Genomic DNA, 19704 nt, shown 5'->3' on the forward strand with positions numbered 1-19704 from the left:
GAGTAAGGCATAGATATGTGCAATATGCACCTGTAACGTTTTTTCAGCCATATAGCACGTAATCGAATGGAATCAGAGTCAATTTCGTCCTATGTTCACGATGGTTTTCATGTTCAAAGCGGTATTTATCCGAATTGTTTGCATCTGCTGTACAAATATACAGAAATCGCTATACAAAACTATTTTTCAGTTATGGATCCACTCACAGGAGGGATCTGCTCTATAAATATTTTTCTTTAATAAAAGCAATTATCGGAAAGATATCCAATTAAATAATTAATAGTAAAAAACCCTTCGCAAAATAAACGTTTGGTCTGTCCCTCAATTTATAGAGGAAACTATATTTTAACGTCGAAGGCGCAGCTAGAATATGTTATGTTAAAAATAAACAAGTTTCACATCGAAGAAATAAGTCCATATATGGAGTGCACTACAGTACTAGACGCCGTGTCTCCTGGCGAGACGCCAATATTATGGATTTCGGAGTTGTATCCCGATTTTCTCGATCTCTTGCACACGGAAAGTTTTGATAAAGTTTTTCGAAACTTAACTAGATACAGATCTGAAAAAAATTTTGTTGGGTCATCAAAATAATTATATGGGACATTCGAATTGCTTACTAGATTGTCAAAAGGCTGTTTTTTGCAGTCTTGTCCATCATGCTTAAATGTCTTTCATAATTATTTTGATTCTCTAACAAAATTATTTTTATCGGCATTTAGCTAAATTTTTTAGATATTATAATAAAATCTTTTTATGCTTTGATCAACTAAAAAGATTTTTGATTGTTCAGATTTTCGGGAATTATTAAAAATGAAAATTTTTCGCAAAGTTTTCTGCAAAACTCGTAACAATGTAACGAAAATGATATATGTAAAATAAATCCCTCGGTAGAATAAACCAACAAGAACTGATTCTGAAAATAAAACGATCACATAAATGAGAGTTTGATAAAGAATTATTATATTTTATAGTTACATGTTTCTTTCTGTAATTTTTTATCTAACATAATCTATTCCGGAATAATTTTCACAAATAAAAATTTATGAATAGAAAACTTGTTTTTTCAAGCTTATCAGACAAATGAATAGTAACAACGTCGATAAGAAAAATTGATCCGATCAATTCTAACTTCCGAGTTTAAAATGGCGTAGGAAAGTCGCTAAAAATTAGATTTGTGACTCTCGTCGTTTGCAATTTTTAAAGAAAATTTTTGAAAAGTTGAGTTAAAAGGAGAAACTACTAAACTAAAATTCTCGATCAAGATTATATCTAGCCAAGTTTGAAGTATATTTTATGTATAAAATGTATGAAAAGTTTTGAGTGGATTGCGCTGAGATTCTGAATGTCAAGTAAAGTTCTCTTCGTAATCTTCAAGATTAATTAAGTGATTTGGATAAAACACATTTTATATAAATGCAAAAAAATATCCTGACAAGAAGTATTCAAAACAATTAAACGAAATAAAAACTTCTAGAACACATTTTCTTCATCTTTATACTGGTTTTTAAAATATTATCAAAAAATTACATTAACATAATGTAATGTGTTACATGTAAATAATCGTTATTACTCAATAAAGCGCATCGTTTTTTTATTTATCACTAACAAAAAAAGGTATAAAATTGCACAAATTTGCATGACATTTGCAGCAAGGTAAATGATAAGAGTGAGTTAGGAACAATACAATACAATGTTGCGCACGTGACAATTATTTTTGACATTCCTTGACTTTCAAATAAAAATGATAATTTCAAAAAAAGAAAATTATATATTCGTAACATGCTTTGTATTACTTTTGTGATAAAGAGAAAATATAACGCACATAAAAAATATTGCTATATCTTTTATTGATACTCGAAAGTAAGTCCATTAGAAATTTTTGATGGAATCGCTATAATCATTATAAAAATTGTAATTATTATAAAGATCATAATCATTATAAAGATGAGCAAAATTAGAAATTTTAGTTAAAAGAAGCTAGAGATTGAAACGCGCCTCTTTATATAAAATATAAATTTGGCAAGAAAATTAAAAAATCTCATGAATCTATTTCAGACCATCATGCAGTTGACAAAATAATATTTAATGTTTTTTCATAAATTTGTAAAACTGGTGTAGAATTTTTCTAATATATGACTCACGTTGCTTATTCGGTGTATTTGTGGGATTGCAAAACCGCACTTCAAAAAGTTTTTGAATAAAATGAATAAACATATGTACACGAACAGAAATGCGTTTATACCTATCTATGTGCAAGTTTAGGCTACTAATTATTTTCCGTTATAATTATCGGCGTTCCTATATATACACTGAATAAGCAACGTGAGTCATATTAGAGCAGTACATTGCAGTAGTGTTCATACTGTCAGTAATATTCGCTAGGAAACATGGAATATAAGAATCTACATCTGTTGATCTTGGCACTTGCCGTGATCCATGTCCAAGCTGGTAAGTTAAAAAAAATTATCATGTGTAACTCATCAAAAATTTTCTTTCGTTATACGCATCATGCAAATTAATTCGAATAAGATGTAAAATGAAGCAATTGTAATAATATAACAATAGCAGAGTTATTAATAATAACATTTTACTCTATATTTAGTTACGAATAAAAACTATAATATAAATTATAGTTTAGTGTTTTATTTTGCATCCTATTCAGTTCAAGTTGCACGGAAATGAATTTAAAGTTAAAAAAAATTATAAATTTACGTTTCTATTAAAAATAGTTTGATATACCTTGCGTTAATTATTCTTACTGGCTTAAAAAAAAAAAATTTTTGTGAAAGACAATTTTAATTAGATTTTAAAATGTAGAAGACTATAGATCTGTATCGATCGGGAATTTCACATATGATGTACTAAATTTTTTATCATGTGCAATTCATGCAACTTCGGTGACTTTCAGCACCGGAAAGGACTACAGAGACAAAAGACTTGGCCGCAGAAATAGACGAATTAATTGACGACGGAGTAACACAGATGACAAACATGATGATGAATACACCGATCATGCAAAATATTTCACATATAGTTAGACAAATATTTACCGAAATTTCCAAGAATTATCCCAAGAATATATTAATTGCAATACAAAACCGTGTCAAAAGTATGTTCGAAGATCAAGCAGGAATAATGAAGAATGTCCTCAAGTTTATAACGGATTTATTCCTTGTGATGTCATCTATAATGCCTAATATGACGCCTAATATAATTCCTATGATGCGTGAAATTAGTAGTATCATGGGTCTATTAGGTGGTTCTGGTACCAATAGTAATGGCGGTGGTACTGGTGGTAATGATGGTATTTCACGACCGGGTAGATAGGTGATGCAATATTATTGATAATATAAAGAATAAAAATTTGTATAAAATTTATTCAAACTCGGCAAATTATATAAACAAATATATCAAAAACTGACTTGAAATGCGATACGTAAGTATTAATAACAACAAAATTTATTTCAACGTGAATATGTTTCTTATTAGGTACTTCCAATATATTCGTTTTAAGTAGAACTTAAAAATTGTAACGCAATATAAATTAACTAAAAATTGTAATGAAAATATATAATATATGTATACACATATATAAATATATGATGTGCAAAATATATTTCTTGGAGTATTGCATTTTGAATCATGTGGATGTTACAAACGTATATAATTTGAAGAGATTATACATTTATTATATATATTAAAGGAAACTGTACGTATTATGAGTATAATAGCGACAAATTATTTCAAACCAGTTATACACGAGAGCTCGGCAGTAGTGATGGAATTTCTTGGTCAGACAGTTATCTAACTGCGTTCAGAAGCAGTGGATAAATGCCTGTGGTCAGACACAAGGGATAAGCTCCTGCGGTGAGACAAGCTAAAGCTCTCTCTGCGTCGCCGAAGAATAGAATTTGGCGTAAAATAGGGTTACACAAGCGTAGTTACATCAGGTAAATGTATCATTCGATATAAGTATATTGTCCTACGAAAGTCGAGTATAGTTTAGTACTTTAAATGTTCACTCAAATATCGCTGATTGTCATTTAAAATTACCAGCTCTATAATACGCATTTTATGTAATTTGACTTGCATTTTTGTACAACATTTATACGTTATTACGAAAATTACAGATATCATAATTAAGCTAGTTAATAAGAGAAACTCCAATTAGCTATATTTATTATCTACTCATAATTTTACATTATTGTGTATTATTATTTTTGTTAATGTGGGTATATGAGACGTGCTTACATTTCCATTTATACAAATGTATATTCCGTCAAATAAAATACGTGATTTCTTGTAATTCACGTCGGCTCGTGTTACATTATCTTATAATTTATTCATCTTCTCATGAGTTCGTAATTATATTCGCTATAATCTATCCTAAAATCTATCCTAAAGTAATATTTGGCAAGTTATATCAAGACAGTTATAATGTGCACGCTCATACATATATAAGCAAACAATATGTGAGTGAGGAAACGTGCAAGTCACAAATGTAATAATATGAAAATAGATTCATGCGGAAACGAGAGCTACGTGTCTGCTGACACGACATCGGCTGAGCAAGAAACGACAGCCAAACCGAAACACGTCACGGCGATAACGTCTCAATCTCGCGTTTGCGAGAAATTGTATCTATATGCACGTTTAAAGTCTCCTTCAATGTTACACGTCTGTTACATTGAAGGAGACTTTAAACGTGCATATAGATTGTTGCATATAGAGTATTGGTGTCAGACCGCAGAAATTGACAACTTTTTAAATTCCACAAGTTGAACGATCAAGCTTTGCAGATTCGATCAGTTAAAACAATATCTTGGATTGAACCGTCGACAAGTCCTGTCCCAAGAATAACGTGGACGCGAAGCAGTCTAAGAAAGATTGATAAGCTCAATTGGGGTATCTGCCGATTGAGAATATCGTCACGCGAGCGATACTTGAGAATCGTTAAGACCCCGACGGATTCGCGCATTCTCTAAATCAGAATCAGTATATTATTATTAAAAAACAATAAATAATCTAATATATGCAATATTTATTATCAATACATTTTTTTCTGATAATGATAAATAAGAACACATGCATCAAAATCAAAATCAGTGTATTATCATTGAAAGACAGTGACTAGCCGCTGATGATCGTAGGTAAGTATAGCGCTGCATCACAATAAGATTCCACTGATTCCGATTTAGAAATCAGCATCGTCGCGAAAGTATTTTCGTGGGATCGAGATTCTATTTACATCGGACAATCACGCGCGGCACGCGTGATACGAGACGAGGCGATACGGCATACGGAGATCCCTTGAACCTGGGGAAAAGGTTAAACGGCCGGGTATGATAGCGTCTCGTTTATTGGATCCTCCTCTCGGAATGATCGACCCCGCTAACGCCACGATTTCTTTTGGACAACATCGAACGTCACGATCTGCGCAAGGATCGCGAATCCATCCGTCCCGTCCGTGCATTAACAAACGAAACTCAGGGCAAAGCACGTGATTGCCGACAATGATTCATTCCCCCTTTTCGCAATCTTTCTCACCATTGAGCAACACGCGGTCCTTATCGCTACTCTCTAAATCAGTGCATTATTCGTTGATTTGCAATGCTAATACACTTATAATACTTGATCGTTAGTGAATATTTATTTTGTCTTTCGATTAGAGAAGGTATTCTTACTGATTGGAATCGGTGTATTATCATCGAAAGACAGTTCATATATTACTAATATAGTTCTTGAAACATTGAAATCAATAGAATTCTGCTTTAAAGAGTGCAACAAAATTACTTCTGAATTACTTTGAATTTTAAACAAACATTGTCGAATGGCGACGAAGCTATATATATATAAAATACGGCACTGTGCTAATAATCTCACTATGTACAACTCTATTTGGGCCTCGACTTGAACGAGTCAATACTAGTTCTTTCCAGCCGACGAACTCTTTACACGTCGAGTGATAAACGGCGAAAATAAAACGAGACAAGCTTTTTACGCAATGGACTGTGCAGGGCGATAATTAGTTCCAATCGTTTCTGAAAAGTTTCACGGGCGGAATCAAGTGCAAAAAACACGAGTAAATGTTTGACATGAGCATTTCGAAAATGAGAAAAGTAGATTGGGCGCCGGGTTACAGACGGACGATTATGACGGAAAATTTCCTAGTTTGCTTTACCATTCATATAGCAGGGCATTCGCGACGGTCATAGCATAGCGGCATTTTAATAACGGAGTACTGCACGATAATGTATTAAAGATAGTTTCGCAGCAGCAAATTCATCGTAAATTTATAAAATAAAATAATAAAAGAAATTTCTTTTAAGTTTAAATATAATAACTTGTAAAATGTGAAGCTACATGTTTTTTATGAGCAAGTTATTAAACAAAAGATAAGCTAAGCATATAAAAGTGTATAAATAAAAATTAATTATTAAATTTATAAATATTTCAGGATTTCTTTTGTCTTTTAGTATATTAAAAAATAAAAGAAGAATAATCTTGAGGAATACATTACATTCTCTCATAAACATAATAAATAAAGCTTATGTAAATGGATAAATAAACATCAATTATTAAAATTATTAAATATTTTACTTTTTGTCTTTTATTATATAGAAAATCGAAGCAGGATAATATTTAAAAGTGAATTTATAAAACACGGTAAATTTAATGCTTTGAAAATACACATGTTTACTGAACCACGTTTAATTATACATATTATACATATTAAATATTGATTCTATTATATTTGTTACATGATACATAATATTATAACCGCATATATAACCGATTAGCTTATCCGAGTCTAATAACAATGAGGCCACGAGTCCTCACTACCGATGTAGGTCAATTAATTCAAAGTATCGATTTTCTTTGAGGAGCAACGACGTTCACAAGGGCATTCTTCCCAAGGAAATCAGTTCTTAGTTGACCGGTTTTTTTTCTTTTTGCATGAAATTTTCGTTCGATAAAAATTCGATCAGAGAATGAAAAATGTACATTTGCATACAATACTGTCATAAATCTTTCCTTCCCGCGAAAGAAAGCTAGCAATTTTTGAATATTTGAATGTGCACTTAAAAATCCGGCATGGGGTAAAATTCATTTTTATGTTAACCTTTCCGCGCGATTACCATCAAACTGAAGTAAATTTTACGAGCGTCGTTCAAAAGGATACGATCATACGTGTCGCGGCAAATGCAAATTATGGAAATTTCAGAGAGTCCTCAAGCTTCAAGGGAATAAAATAGTATATGAAAATGCAGATACGTGGAATTCACGAAATCGCTATTTTCTGGTTGGTCGGCGGGCACTTTCTCGGCAGATTTCGGGGCTGCATGTGCGCCAAGTGTGAAAACAAACCGTAAACGTATTCCACACCAGACGTATAAATAAATTGGCATAAATCCGCCGAAGAGAATGTATTTCAGCGCGGTGCACAAGTGCTGCTTTGAAATTGGTAAGTAAATTGATCGCGGGCAGCGATCGATATATCTAAGAGCTTCAAAGCAGCACGATTTCGGAGGATTTCTCGCAAGCAGCATCACATTGGAAAATCCCGTCTGACACAAAACTGAGCTCCTGAGATTTTATTTTCATAAATATACCATAGAACACAGACTAGCTCAACGGTTTTTGACAACAAATAAGGGAAAGATTCTGCTCTTCGTCGTCGTATTCGTCAAGGTTAACAAGATAATAAAATTCTCGGGTATAAATTTTTTTCTCATCTCCACGCCGTGCTGTTAACAATGCACGGTGTCGTTTGATTTTTAAAATGTGGTTAAAATATTCACGACGAGGATTTTGTCGATTACGCACAATGGAATGAATTACGACTGATGTGATGCTATACAGAGCCAGCCTCACGGAATCGATGAATTTTATACACGCAAACGCTTTGCGCGGCGCCACTCCCGAACGAGAAATTGGTCTTCGTGTGCAATCAAAACGCAGCCACAATGATTTGGTCACGTGCACCACGTTTTTCAACGTAAAACCCAGTCGAGATCTCGCTTCAATGTATCGCGTCTGTTTTTATGATTGAACAGAAGATTTTTTACGAGTTTTAATAACAAAAAATTCATTCCGGGGTAGCAACCCCGTTTGTCATTAGCCATTCGTAGGTCCCTGGCTTTAATGAAGAAGAAAAAAAAGTGTACGCGAACACACTGATTCTTCTACGTCACGTAGTCGGGTCAAGGTAGTGCGTCTGTAAAACGAGAAACGTGACCTAGCGGATTTAATGAAATGAGTTAAAGATATGAAAGAAGATGTATATAAGAAGCTCAATAATGAATGTGTTTAATTTGAAAGAACTCAAATTATTTCTACTTATAAAAAAACAAGTTATTCTTTTGAGAGTATATATTAGATAGAAAAGTAATTCATATCTTATGGCATATAATAATTTCTTTATAAAATATTAGAAAACTCTGTTATAAAAAAATAAAACCATTGCAGAGAAAAAATAAATAGCACAGTTTGAAATATGTAAAAATAATATGCAGCAAAGAATTATCACACAAATGCAATTACATATTTTCCATGGTATTGATTTGTATGCAAATAAATTTTGAAAATTGAAGCTTGATTTTTCAAATATCTCTTATTATAATGTTTAAAATACTTTTCACAATAATATAGTAATTTACTATAGATTCTTTTACAACGTGTGAAAAAAGGTATGATTTGGGCGACCTGAGTATCATTTTAATTTTTAATTCGATTTATATAACAATCTCAAATTTTCGTTAAAACAAAACTTTTTTTTTTAAACGCAACAATATTTTCAATTCTATTTTTACTGTAAATAAACAATACCCGCGAAAACATAAATAAGCAATGCAATACATTTCGTAAAAGTGAACTGTATACGAATCTCATTAAATCAGAAATACATTATGAAAACTTCACATTAACACTATTTGCTTTCAAAAATTGTCGACCAATAAGGTAGAAGACCAATAGTGAGAAAGAGTACAAGTGCAAAATGTCATAGCGTTATTTGAAATATTATCGTTTAAGTTAAAATTGACAAGGTTAATAAAAATGTCATTGCAAATAAGTTAAGCGTGTTAAAGATTTCATTATTTTGTAGAATTAAAACTTTTATCTTTCAAATTTCATGTACATGTGACATTTTGCTAAAACTAATTATTCAAAATATCTATTTTTTCAATAGGTCGTTCTTGCAACCTACTAAACAAACATAATACAATATTTTCGCGTAAAAACATGGCTACAGCAATAAAGTTATAAATATATAAAATATAAAGCTTAATAAATAAAGCAACGCCGCTGTGTTCAATTTTTTCAACGAGAATCGAAGGCAGCGACGTATGATGAATTGACACGATTTTTAGCTATAATAGCAATTCAACGTATATCAGGAAATAAAGAAAACAAAACTCAATAAAAAAACAATTTTAAAAGTCATTCTCTTCGTTATTACTCGTTAATAACATGTCAAAGTTTCTGCCAAAAACATTTCAGCTTGACATATATTAAAAATTGCTTTTCCTCGTTAAAATAATGACGCGCGCAATTGATATAAAAAATGTTTGTCTTCTTCAGTATTCTAATCTTTTAACATTCCTCGATTTGTTCTTAATTCTAGATAATAAACTGCAAAGAATTGCAAGCTCCAGCTCCACCTCGCATTCCGGTAAGGATTACCCTAATTTATCAGCGTCTTGACTTTCCTTTTCGCTAAACTGATATACATGTCATGTCATCTTGCTTTCAGAGCACATTTACATGGACGTCACTTCAACAAACAAGGAGCATCCGGATTCTTATGTGAGTCATATGTGCTCAAAACAAATGGATAAACTTCTTTTGTTGATGAGAAGAAAGTACGGAGTTGACGTAACGTCAAGTAGTTCTCCGCATTAGTTTTGGACTACGGACGTAATAGTTAGGATCACATAACAACTGAAAATGGCACACATTTTGCTCGGTACCGTCGTACCGGTTGCGTTTAAGCAAATGAATAATTCATAAGGTGAGAATAAACATGAGATATTTAGGTCGTGGGGAAGAAAGGTCACGATAATGCGAGCGAAATACCGGATGGAAAAAAGGTGCACTTTTTGATGTATTTTATTTTTCCACGCATGTAAAAAGTGAGCTTGTAATTACGTTTAAAAATTTATTAATTCTTTTATATGAGCAGTTCTAATAAATTACCTGAAAAAGTAACAGTCAAGGTTGCTTGCAAGATAATGAAAGAGATAATTTCCGTAAGTATGTGAAAAAAATAATGCCGTTAGTTTACTATTTCGCTAAAAATGGATAGAGAGATTCATTTATAATATTGTATTCGTTTATCATTAAGATTTTCAGTTTGATTTTCACGCTTACGAGTATCGCAAGCAGTTTTTAATGAGTTTAAACAGAAGCTCACTAAGAATATTAACACTTTATCATAAATAGCGAGAACTACAAAGAGCAAATTACAGAAAATTCGCTAATTTTACGGCGGCAATTAAGGAACCGTGGAAATGCTCAAAAGAGAAAAGTCTTTAATAACTTTCCCATCACTGAGAGAATAATGACTTTGCGGAAAAATGGAAATTTCGCTTGTGTCAGCTTTTTAAATTATACCTGTTACGCTAAGTCGATAATACATTAGTCTTTGTAAAAGTACAAAGAAGTACTAAAACCCTTTTGTGAACAAATCATCTCAAAAATTGGCGGTAGAATTTATAACACGGACTGATAATGTGTTTACATAGTCCTTTACGGTTTGACCTTTCAAATTTCTTATATTTTAATTTTTTAATAAATGTTCTGAAAGGGTTTCGAGTTAATTAAATATCTACACGTGGCGTTTTTTTTCCCGAGTTATTCAATGAATAAAAATAATGTTGAAAAACTATCGATTTAATATTGGTAAAAGAAAGCAAAACTGCGCGACCGAAAAGTCCAAAAGGCAAACGACATTTTCACCAGAGTAAATTAAAGCGAGCTTGCGATTCCGGAAAATCGCGATGTCATGTTTGCAATCAAATTTTAATAATCCACATTTTTACTTAACTTCTAACCTTCAAAGAAGTTTAATTACGCATTGGATCTCAGGTAAAGCTAAAGTTATTTAACAAGAAGTCTAAAAAAAAATCCTCCTAGAAAGAGCGTTCGCAGAAAATAGCTAAGAGCAACATTCTTTACGCTTTCATCGTTGACTCCTTGCGTGCGACGTAAAGGAATAAGAACCGAACTGAAAGCAAGAACTGAAGTACGTCAAATCTCGCGATAAATATTCCGAGCGCATAAAAGAATATTCGCATTCACGCGAAAATGACTTCGAGTCTGCGTGAAATAAATGAGAAAAGTTTTGTGCCAAGTCCCTGGCACGCGAAATTTTATTTTATCGGGAAATTTTTTGTGACCTTGAAAGCTCCCTCTCAATAGAAAGGCTTGAAACGGAAATATAAAAGAAATAATCCTCTTCCCGCTAATTTTCACGGTTAGATATCCAATTTCTTTCTCGCATCCCGTTGTACAATTATACCAATTTAGTCGGTAATATAAAATTGCGATTCTTTTCGCTGTCACTCGTAGCTCAAGGGGGAAATAAATTGGTCGCGTTTTGCTCAAATGATCCAGTTTTTACGTCGACTTTACCAATGCGGTCGTGGAAATTGGAAATTCTCGCGACCGGAACGCAAACGATTAACGATCAGCGCGGAAATTGCACGGCTGTCGAGCACAGTCACCGAGAAAACGATTGTCTCTGTCCGCGTATGATAAGTGCCTATTACCCGCCAGCAAATAAATATGAAATAAATAAAATCGCATTTAATGAGAATGCGGATTCTTTGATATAGCAAATTCATCCTTGGTTGATATTTGAATTTCGAGTATTTTCGAGAAATGTACGGGATTATCTCTTTATATAATCTAAGTAAAAGTTTGGTTTCTGTCCCAGCGTAATTCACATATAATCAAATCATTCTGTAGTATCAATTTTGCCGTGAATATAACAGAACAAAATTTTATTCTATCTCTTTTATATACTGGAGCGGAATTAAAGATTAAAAGTCAAATCGATATGTGACGCAGAATTTATTTGTAATGATTAGTGATTTTGCACAGCAAATTAGTGTTATGAGAAGAAACTTTATTGCGTCATTAATTATCATTATATATTATATGTTAAAATAAGAAAATGTCAGAATAAAAATTACGTCATGATACAAATTTACTTTTACGTTAAATAACTAAATAAATATTAATTATACAAAAAATAATTTCATATAAAATTAATTGAAAAAAGAAAGTATTTCAACACTAGATACCCCAGGAAAATAATGTATTTAGGGCTATGCTATTTCAATAATTTCAAATAAGAAAAAGTAAACGAGTTTAATTTTTCTGGCCTTGTATCAAATATAGTTTTCCTCTTTCGATGATTGTCTCTAAAAGAAAATTTATTTAAGAATACAAAGAACTTATTCAAAGAATTGTGACCTTTCCGATAGAATTTTATTCGCATGACTTCTGCATAAAATCATTCGAATAACGCATTCCTAAAGCCCGACGGATTCCTAGCAAGACATCTTGTATATGGGCGGCTTCTTTGAGATTTGTAAGATATACAAATCGGGTGTGAGAGAACACGTTGAAAATGTTGAAAAGAGGGAAGAAATATAAACGCATATAAGATCGTACCTTTAGGGATGCCATGTCCGACACAGATCGATGAGTCTGAATGGTCTCCAACTGGTCTAAGCACCAGTCTAGTTCCTCTATCGTTTCTACAGCCAACTTCATGAAGGGCTCCTCTGAAAAATTCGAAGAAGTAAATTTAATATCAATGTCAAAGAGCATTTACTTTCTTTTTCACACCCTGTTTTTCTCTCTCTCTCCTCTCTCTCCCCAATAAGCAATAAGTCAATATTGAAAGATTTTAATTTCAATTTGATCGAGATTAAAAAAAGTGGAATTGATTTATCTTCGTTTTTTCCATAGATCAATACAATTCTTTAAAAATGCATGGCAAAATATGAAATATTTTAAGTGTCCTATGCATAATGAATAACACTTCCAAAAATAAATATTATTTTTTAGAAATAATGACAAAATAGGATAATATCCGCAAAGAAGGGAATACATATTTGGCAATAATAATAACGATTGTATTCTTTAATAGAAGGCAAGTGGAATAGAGCTTTATGATTCCCTTCAATAAATTATACACGGAACGAATAGCCGTAATAATTGATGAAACGACCCAGAAACAAAGCATCTAAATTTCTTGCAGAAAAAGGCTCGATATAAGCTTTGAAAATTAAGAGGAAATAAAACGATTTGATATAATATTAATGAAGAAACAAAATAAATTTTCTATACTTCTGTGAAAAAATGAAAAGCTCAAGGTTCGGTTATATATGAAGAATACATAACATCACTGGGATGTCATATGAAATGGTAATTGATGGAATTAATAAATACATGAAAAACTCATATGGCCCCGTTCCAATAATAGAGCAATGAAATATCAAAAGGAATAGAAATTATCAGAACCCTTATTCTTAATGATTTGCTTGATACAACGGTCATTAAATATTATTTAAAGAGAAATTTTCCGCGGTATTAACAATAAATCAAAAAGCGTAGTTAATTGTTGCATTTTAGTGTATTAAATTCAATTTAAAAAAAAATTAAAACGCTGATAATTTGAAATAAAGTATTAAGTTCTATTCAAATATGCAGATTAAACAAAGATTCGTCCGAAGAAAATTGTATTATCGTATTAGCTTTACCTCCTGGCGCCAAAATCCGTGGCTGTGGCGTACTACTGCCTTGTTGGCCACTACTCCTTCGTGATCTGCAAAAAGAAAACAATTAAGTCAATTCAAGCTCAAAGTCGGCCTCGTAAATAACATTGCGCGACGAAAATTAAATCTACTCACTTGTTCGTCGGTACATTCGTGAGCGACAAGAAATTATTCCTGACCGAGCGCAGAGAAGCAAGAATCTGTGCGAAGGGTGTAACGATGAGGTCCTCGCCATGGCTGCAATCGAAACAAAAGGCATAGTTCATCATCGGCGTCTCACTGTCCCACACGTGTGTCAGGGGGGTCAGGTTTTAACGGCCTTGCTATGAATTATTTGCCAGAAAACGTCAGCATCTACTTCGCTTTGCGGTAAGTTGCATGCAGGCGTGGCATAGCTTTTGGTAATGCTACAAATGGTGATTCTTATTCCGTCTCGCTCATACACGCGTACACACATTAATTATGTACAACGGACACAAACACGTGCACACATCAATTCCACGCGCATTTCGTCGGAGAGCCGTAAAAATCGTCGATTCGCGAAATCAAAGAAAAAAACAGGCGGGAAATCAATTCGCGCGCGAAGCTCCAATTCAATAAACCCGTGTTCTCTTTACGACGGAAAGTAATATGCCGTTTCGCGTAGGTCTGTGCCGATTGGCTTATGATACTCAAATAAACTATACTTTTCGGCAATCTAAGAGATGAAAGAATTGCGCGTCGATATACTATACGCAGAAATGTATCTCTATTTGTTGAGAGACATTGCGGGGCTTCTCGCGCGCGTTCGATATCGTAAACGAATTCCGAGTCACCCTGATAGGTATGCGAAACAAACATCTGATCGACGAGTGACGAAAGATTTACGTTGAAATTCATTGAAGAGAGCAATATTCTTCACCCTCCCAATTTCGTATATTATCATTCGTACGATCGCACATCCAGTCTTTTATTTATTACGATCACGCAATTTCAATTTTAGATAAATTGTATCCTATAACAAATACCCACGTCGACTTATCGCGCGCATTGAATTTTATCCCTTTCCGTTCCCACGAGATCATATATCCGGAATATATCCGGACCGTTTCCCTCCGGTCGCATTTGTTCTGAGGTTAAAGGAGTATTTCCGTGCTTTTGGGTTTCAAAAATTCAATTATTCTTTTTCCTTCTCGTCCAAATTACAATCAAATAAAAATTTCCAACTTTACTACTGTTCTGGTAAAAAGTCTTGAAAAAAACAAACGAAATCAAATTTTCTTTCCAAGTTTATTGTTTTTGCAAAAATCAATTTTTAACTTGGTTTCAACTTGTGCGAACAATTACATTTAAAAATTAAAACAATTTTTTATTTCTGCTATATTTCTATAATTTAAATCATGATAGTAAAAACAGTATTCTTTGATACGCTTATGCAGATTTGCCAAATAATTGCCAAGTGCAAGTTTTTTAATATTTGCAAAAATTCGTAAAAAACATTCAAGTACCAAGGAATGAATATACTAAGTCTTACAGTGCATTTAAGTTTTCATTTAAGTTCATAATACAATTTTATATTAAAAAAAAAATCTTATGGGTACAAATATGGTATCAAAAACGAGAAAATACTTCTCTTAAATGACGTGTTTTCGATTCCTCCACATATTTAACGGTCACGCTCGTTACCTTGCACGCCCCATTTTTTTTTGCATCACTGTAACAGTCGATAACGCGCATGTGCGTTTAATACGCGGTTGTTTAATATATTCCAGATATAAAACTCGGGAGACATAAAGCGTACCGCGTGCTTTTACTTATTTTATACTATGATATTTTGCGGATACGTGGGTTAAACGTGCATGCATAATAAGCGAGATTACAGAGGATTTTGCATCGGACGGGTCTTAAGCCCATATCCTCCTGCGTGTAGACGAATAATTAACAGTATCTCCCAGTACGACAATAAACAAATATCTGCAGCAATATTACGTGTTATCCCTCATGTGTATTACGCGGAAGAACGTATAAACTCAACAAATTATATCTTCTTTTAATCTCCCATCGATAAAAACGGCGCGAAAATGCGAAAACCGCAGTGCTTCAAAATGCTCACAAGTTGCATTACATCATCTGTCACAATTAATTTTATTTTCCGCGGAAAAGCGCCCTTCGAAAAACTGTGTTACATATGCTGTAATCAATCATTAGTTAGAGAGAACTAAGAATGATATCGTTCTTTTCAGTTTCGCGCAGATTCTTTCTCGTTTCTCTGCAACAATGTGTACTCTGCAACAATATTGTACCTCAGCAAAGGAAATATATCTCCCGATAAAATTTTTGCATAACGCGCGCCGAGAGAAATTCCCGTGCAGTAATCAGCAATCATTATTCATCCCCTGCCTTTCTCCTATCTCCCGCGAGAGAAAATTACGTTTCTCCGTCGGGAACAATATGGGAGCTGAATAATTTTGGCAGTTACCCGTTCCACCTCTTGGCGAAATTACCGCACAAACAACTTTCAATGCAACGAGAATCTTCGAAGATAAACACCGCCATTAAATAATTACTAATCAACCCTGTTTGTTCGGTGTAATATATATAGAGGAAATATATATACAGAGAGAGAAAATAAATTATACTATTAAAATAAGAAAAGATGATGACTAATCTGAACATTTTACCGTAGTTCAAAACTGACTTTAATTTATGTTATAATTATATAAAGAGGTGTTATAATTATATAAAGAGGTAATTATACAAAGAAAATGGAAATTGCAGTGCTTGTTGAACTTTATTATTAATACCGAATTCTGAAAATTTGCCAAAAGCTCGCACGCGTGTACATACACGCAATTAATCTAATATAATTATTATCATAATATAATTATAATAGACGCGTTCTTGAAAATACTTTTAGATATAACATCTCAATTTGTGTTATAAATAATAAATAAGGTATAATTAAAATAATCAAAATAAGTTATAATTAAATAATCGTATAAAAGTTAATATTTTGTGAGACTTTTTGTTACACTTCATTAATATTGTATTCCTAAAATCGAGAGATTCGATATGCCAGTACTAAAAGGTCAATAAACCAATTATGATATAAATTAAAATGGTCTTAAGTTACTTGTGGATGTAATATTCTACAGCCAATTTAATTTTCTGGTCTTGGATATCATGTTAGTTGCAAAGACGGATAAGGATCTCAATCTAAAATTAAAATGTAGCGGTCACGAGAATCACGCAGAAGTTTATTACTTAATGCTAACAATAATTAGCTACATATATTCCATTGCCGCAACGATACGTAATAGTAATATTAATAACCTGATTAAGTTAAGATATGCGATGATTCTGGAATGCGTTAAAGGATCGCCTAAGCGTAATCCTAATTAATTGCATACATCAACGAGATACGTAATAACAGGAAGTGAGAACAAATGATGTGCCAAGAGAAATTCGTCGACAGATATGTTTATTAATTAAGACGCACAATGTATGGGTTAATTATATTATCATCATGCAAAATTTAGAGAATAATTTATTCGCGCGGCTAAATATATTTTTTTAAATTGGAATTTATAATTAGATATATGATAAAAGATATCGTTGCAATAAATATCACGCGATTTTATAGGATTGAGATATAATAAATTAATACGTTGTGCGTCAAAAGATAGAATACATTTTAATTAGAATCACTTCGTGTGGGATTACGCATGCGAATATATAATAGTATGTATATATACTATTATATATATTATAGAGTCAACTTCTATGAATGCCACAGAAAGGTCATAAGTTACGGGAAATGCCAATAGTCTTCTGTATTATGTCGACATTGGCACTAAATTATTCAAAAAATAATTTTATGTCAATCATATGCGCGTCAAAAAATTTATAATCATGATCGTCGCGTACGTAAAAAAACAACGTCAATTTTTTGTACCAGATAAACTTGCAAAATTTAAATATAAAAGTTAACTTTATTACATAAATTTATAAGAAAGATAATTTCTATTTCATTAAATTTTTATCCATTCTCGATGCGTTTTCAGGAATAAAAATAAACACAAATACAAATCTTCCTTTCGTAATGAGACGGAAAGTAAGTTTTTATTGCAGTGATTTAACTCTTCGAGGTTGTACAAAAAGTTCTGTGCTGGTTATATCGAGATATTATGGAATTCAGCCTATGTTCTTACTTGCCGTATTAACAGTTTTCATTATTTCAACCAAAAGAAAATACTAAATAAACTTGAAATATTATTGTAAAATACTGTTTAGTAGCGAGTGTAAAAATTTAATTTTAACATGAGACAAAAAATTTTGTCTAATTTTCAAAAAATGACTAGACTCTCAGATACAGAGCGCCAAATTTTTCTTAGGGTTTACTGAACACCAGGTGATCACAAAGGATTAATTATACTTCGCTAATTATAAGAAAAATATTAGAGAAACAAAAAAAAGAAAAGTGCTCTCCATATATCTTTTCGCAAATGATGAAATATTGCGAAAAAATGAATCTTATGTCGGTTCTCTGACATGAGAATAGCAAAAACGCGACACTCTACATAAAAATATATTTTATCAAATATATTATCACTGTAATATATCTGTACTGCGTGGGAGGACAGAAGAAGGAAATTCGTAGATTATAGAAAAATTTCATCTAGTCGTACACATGCAGGTGTATGCTCGCCAACATTGTCGCAGCTCAACTCATTCTATTTCGTTCTGCAGAGGAAAAGAAATAAAAGAGAGAGAGAGCGACGGACTTTTTCAAAATATATTTAATACCGACACCGTTTTCATTGCCGCTTTAAAGAAAAGTATATAATCGTGCAATATATACGTCTCTAAACAATAATATCACGAAGAGTAATTTAGAAACTAGATTAAATTTCATATATCTATCATACTCGTATATCACCGCAATCTACATTATGATATAAGAATGCTTTTATAAGGTTGACGTTGTAAGCTCGAAAATAAATAAGCGACCCGACTTGCCCGAGCAAACTCTCGGTAGTGCTACTAGCAAAGAGCAGCCCCCGATGTATCTTAAAAACTCGTCGTTCGTCGTAATTCTCTTTAAACATTGATGAGTAAACACGTCGCGGAAACTGCCCATATACCCGATATGATGTCACGAATTGAGTCATCGAAAAGAACTAGCAGAGTTAAAAAATATACGGAAACGACGAATTCCACGAATTCCCGGGCAAACGGACGACTTTTCATCTGGTTGCAGGTCAGACACGGGCGCAGTAAATTCCAATAAATTGCGGACAGATGGCCGCGCAATCATACCACCGCGAGTGGATTCGAAATTTGGAGTTCTAGCGACGAAAGAATATGCAAAGCATTGATCCGGCAAATGCAGCGAAAGTTCGAATGAAAAATACATAGGTAAATTAAGGTATGATGGCCATATGGAAAAAATGCCCAATGGCTATAATTTCTCCAATAATTGCTAAATAATATGTTCTCGTAATTATTTTCAAAGATAATCAATATTTACTCTAATTTATGTGCGTATACTATTTGAAATAACGATATTGTGGATGTCACATCACGTTTTTACTTTTGACTGCCTGCAAAGTTTTTCACGTGTTCATTAGATATTGCCACAATGTCCAATAAATTACAGTTGTGCTGTCGCAATGAACATTACCCACGTAACAAAAGTATGTAAAATGTAATGTGTAATTATATTTTTTATTTCTTTTTCTATTTTTTAAATAAATACTATGATTTAAAAAAATACTATGATTATCTTTCTCTCACAGTTTGGGCAAGATAGCCCATGATATGATTAGATAGGTGTTTATGTATATATTTTATTAAAAAAGACGAGAATTAAGTTGTGCATTTAATATTTTAATTTGACATATCATATATGTTTTTTTTTTTAGTAATGACA

At 32.6% G+C, this 19704-nt stretch overlaps 2 protein-coding genes across 22 annotated transcripts in view; one reads left to right on the plus strand and one right to left on the minus strand.

Moving 5' to 3' along the window:
* LOC105835059 (cAMP-specific 3',5'-cyclic phosphodiesterase) overlaps positions 1–19704 on the minus strand; it is a 330289-nt gene that overhangs the window by 30277 nt on the left and 280308 nt on the right. For all 21 annotated transcript variants that reach the window (XM_036292358.1, XM_036292364.1, XM_036292362.1 and 18 more), the window contains 3 exons: positions 13929–14030; positions 13779–13843; positions 12685–12797 (listed from right to left, as the gene is read on the minus strand). In XM_036292358.1, the coding sequence (XP_036148251.1) occupies positions 12685–12797; positions 13779–13843; positions 13929–14030 (280 nt within the window). The remainder of the gene's footprint in view (positions 1–12684; positions 12798–13778; positions 13844–13928; positions 14031–19704) is intronic.
* Positions 2334–6304, plus strand: LOC105835060. The gene is made up of 3 exons (XM_012678017.3): positions 2334–2451; positions 2912–3330; positions 3756–6304. The coding sequence occupies exons 1-2, from the start codon at positions 2391–2393 to the stop codon at positions 3328–3330; spliced, it is 480 nt and encodes a 159-aa protein (XP_012533471.1). The 5' UTR covers positions 2334–2390; the 3' UTR covers positions 3756–6304.

Source organism: Monomorium pharaonis, chromosome 9, assembly GCF_013373865.1.
Source record: "Monomorium pharaonis isolate MP-MQ-018 chromosome 9, ASM1337386v2, whole genome shotgun sequence".
Classification (NCBI taxonomy): Eukaryota; Metazoa; Arthropoda; class Insecta; order Hymenoptera; family Formicidae; genus Monomorium; species Monomorium pharaonis.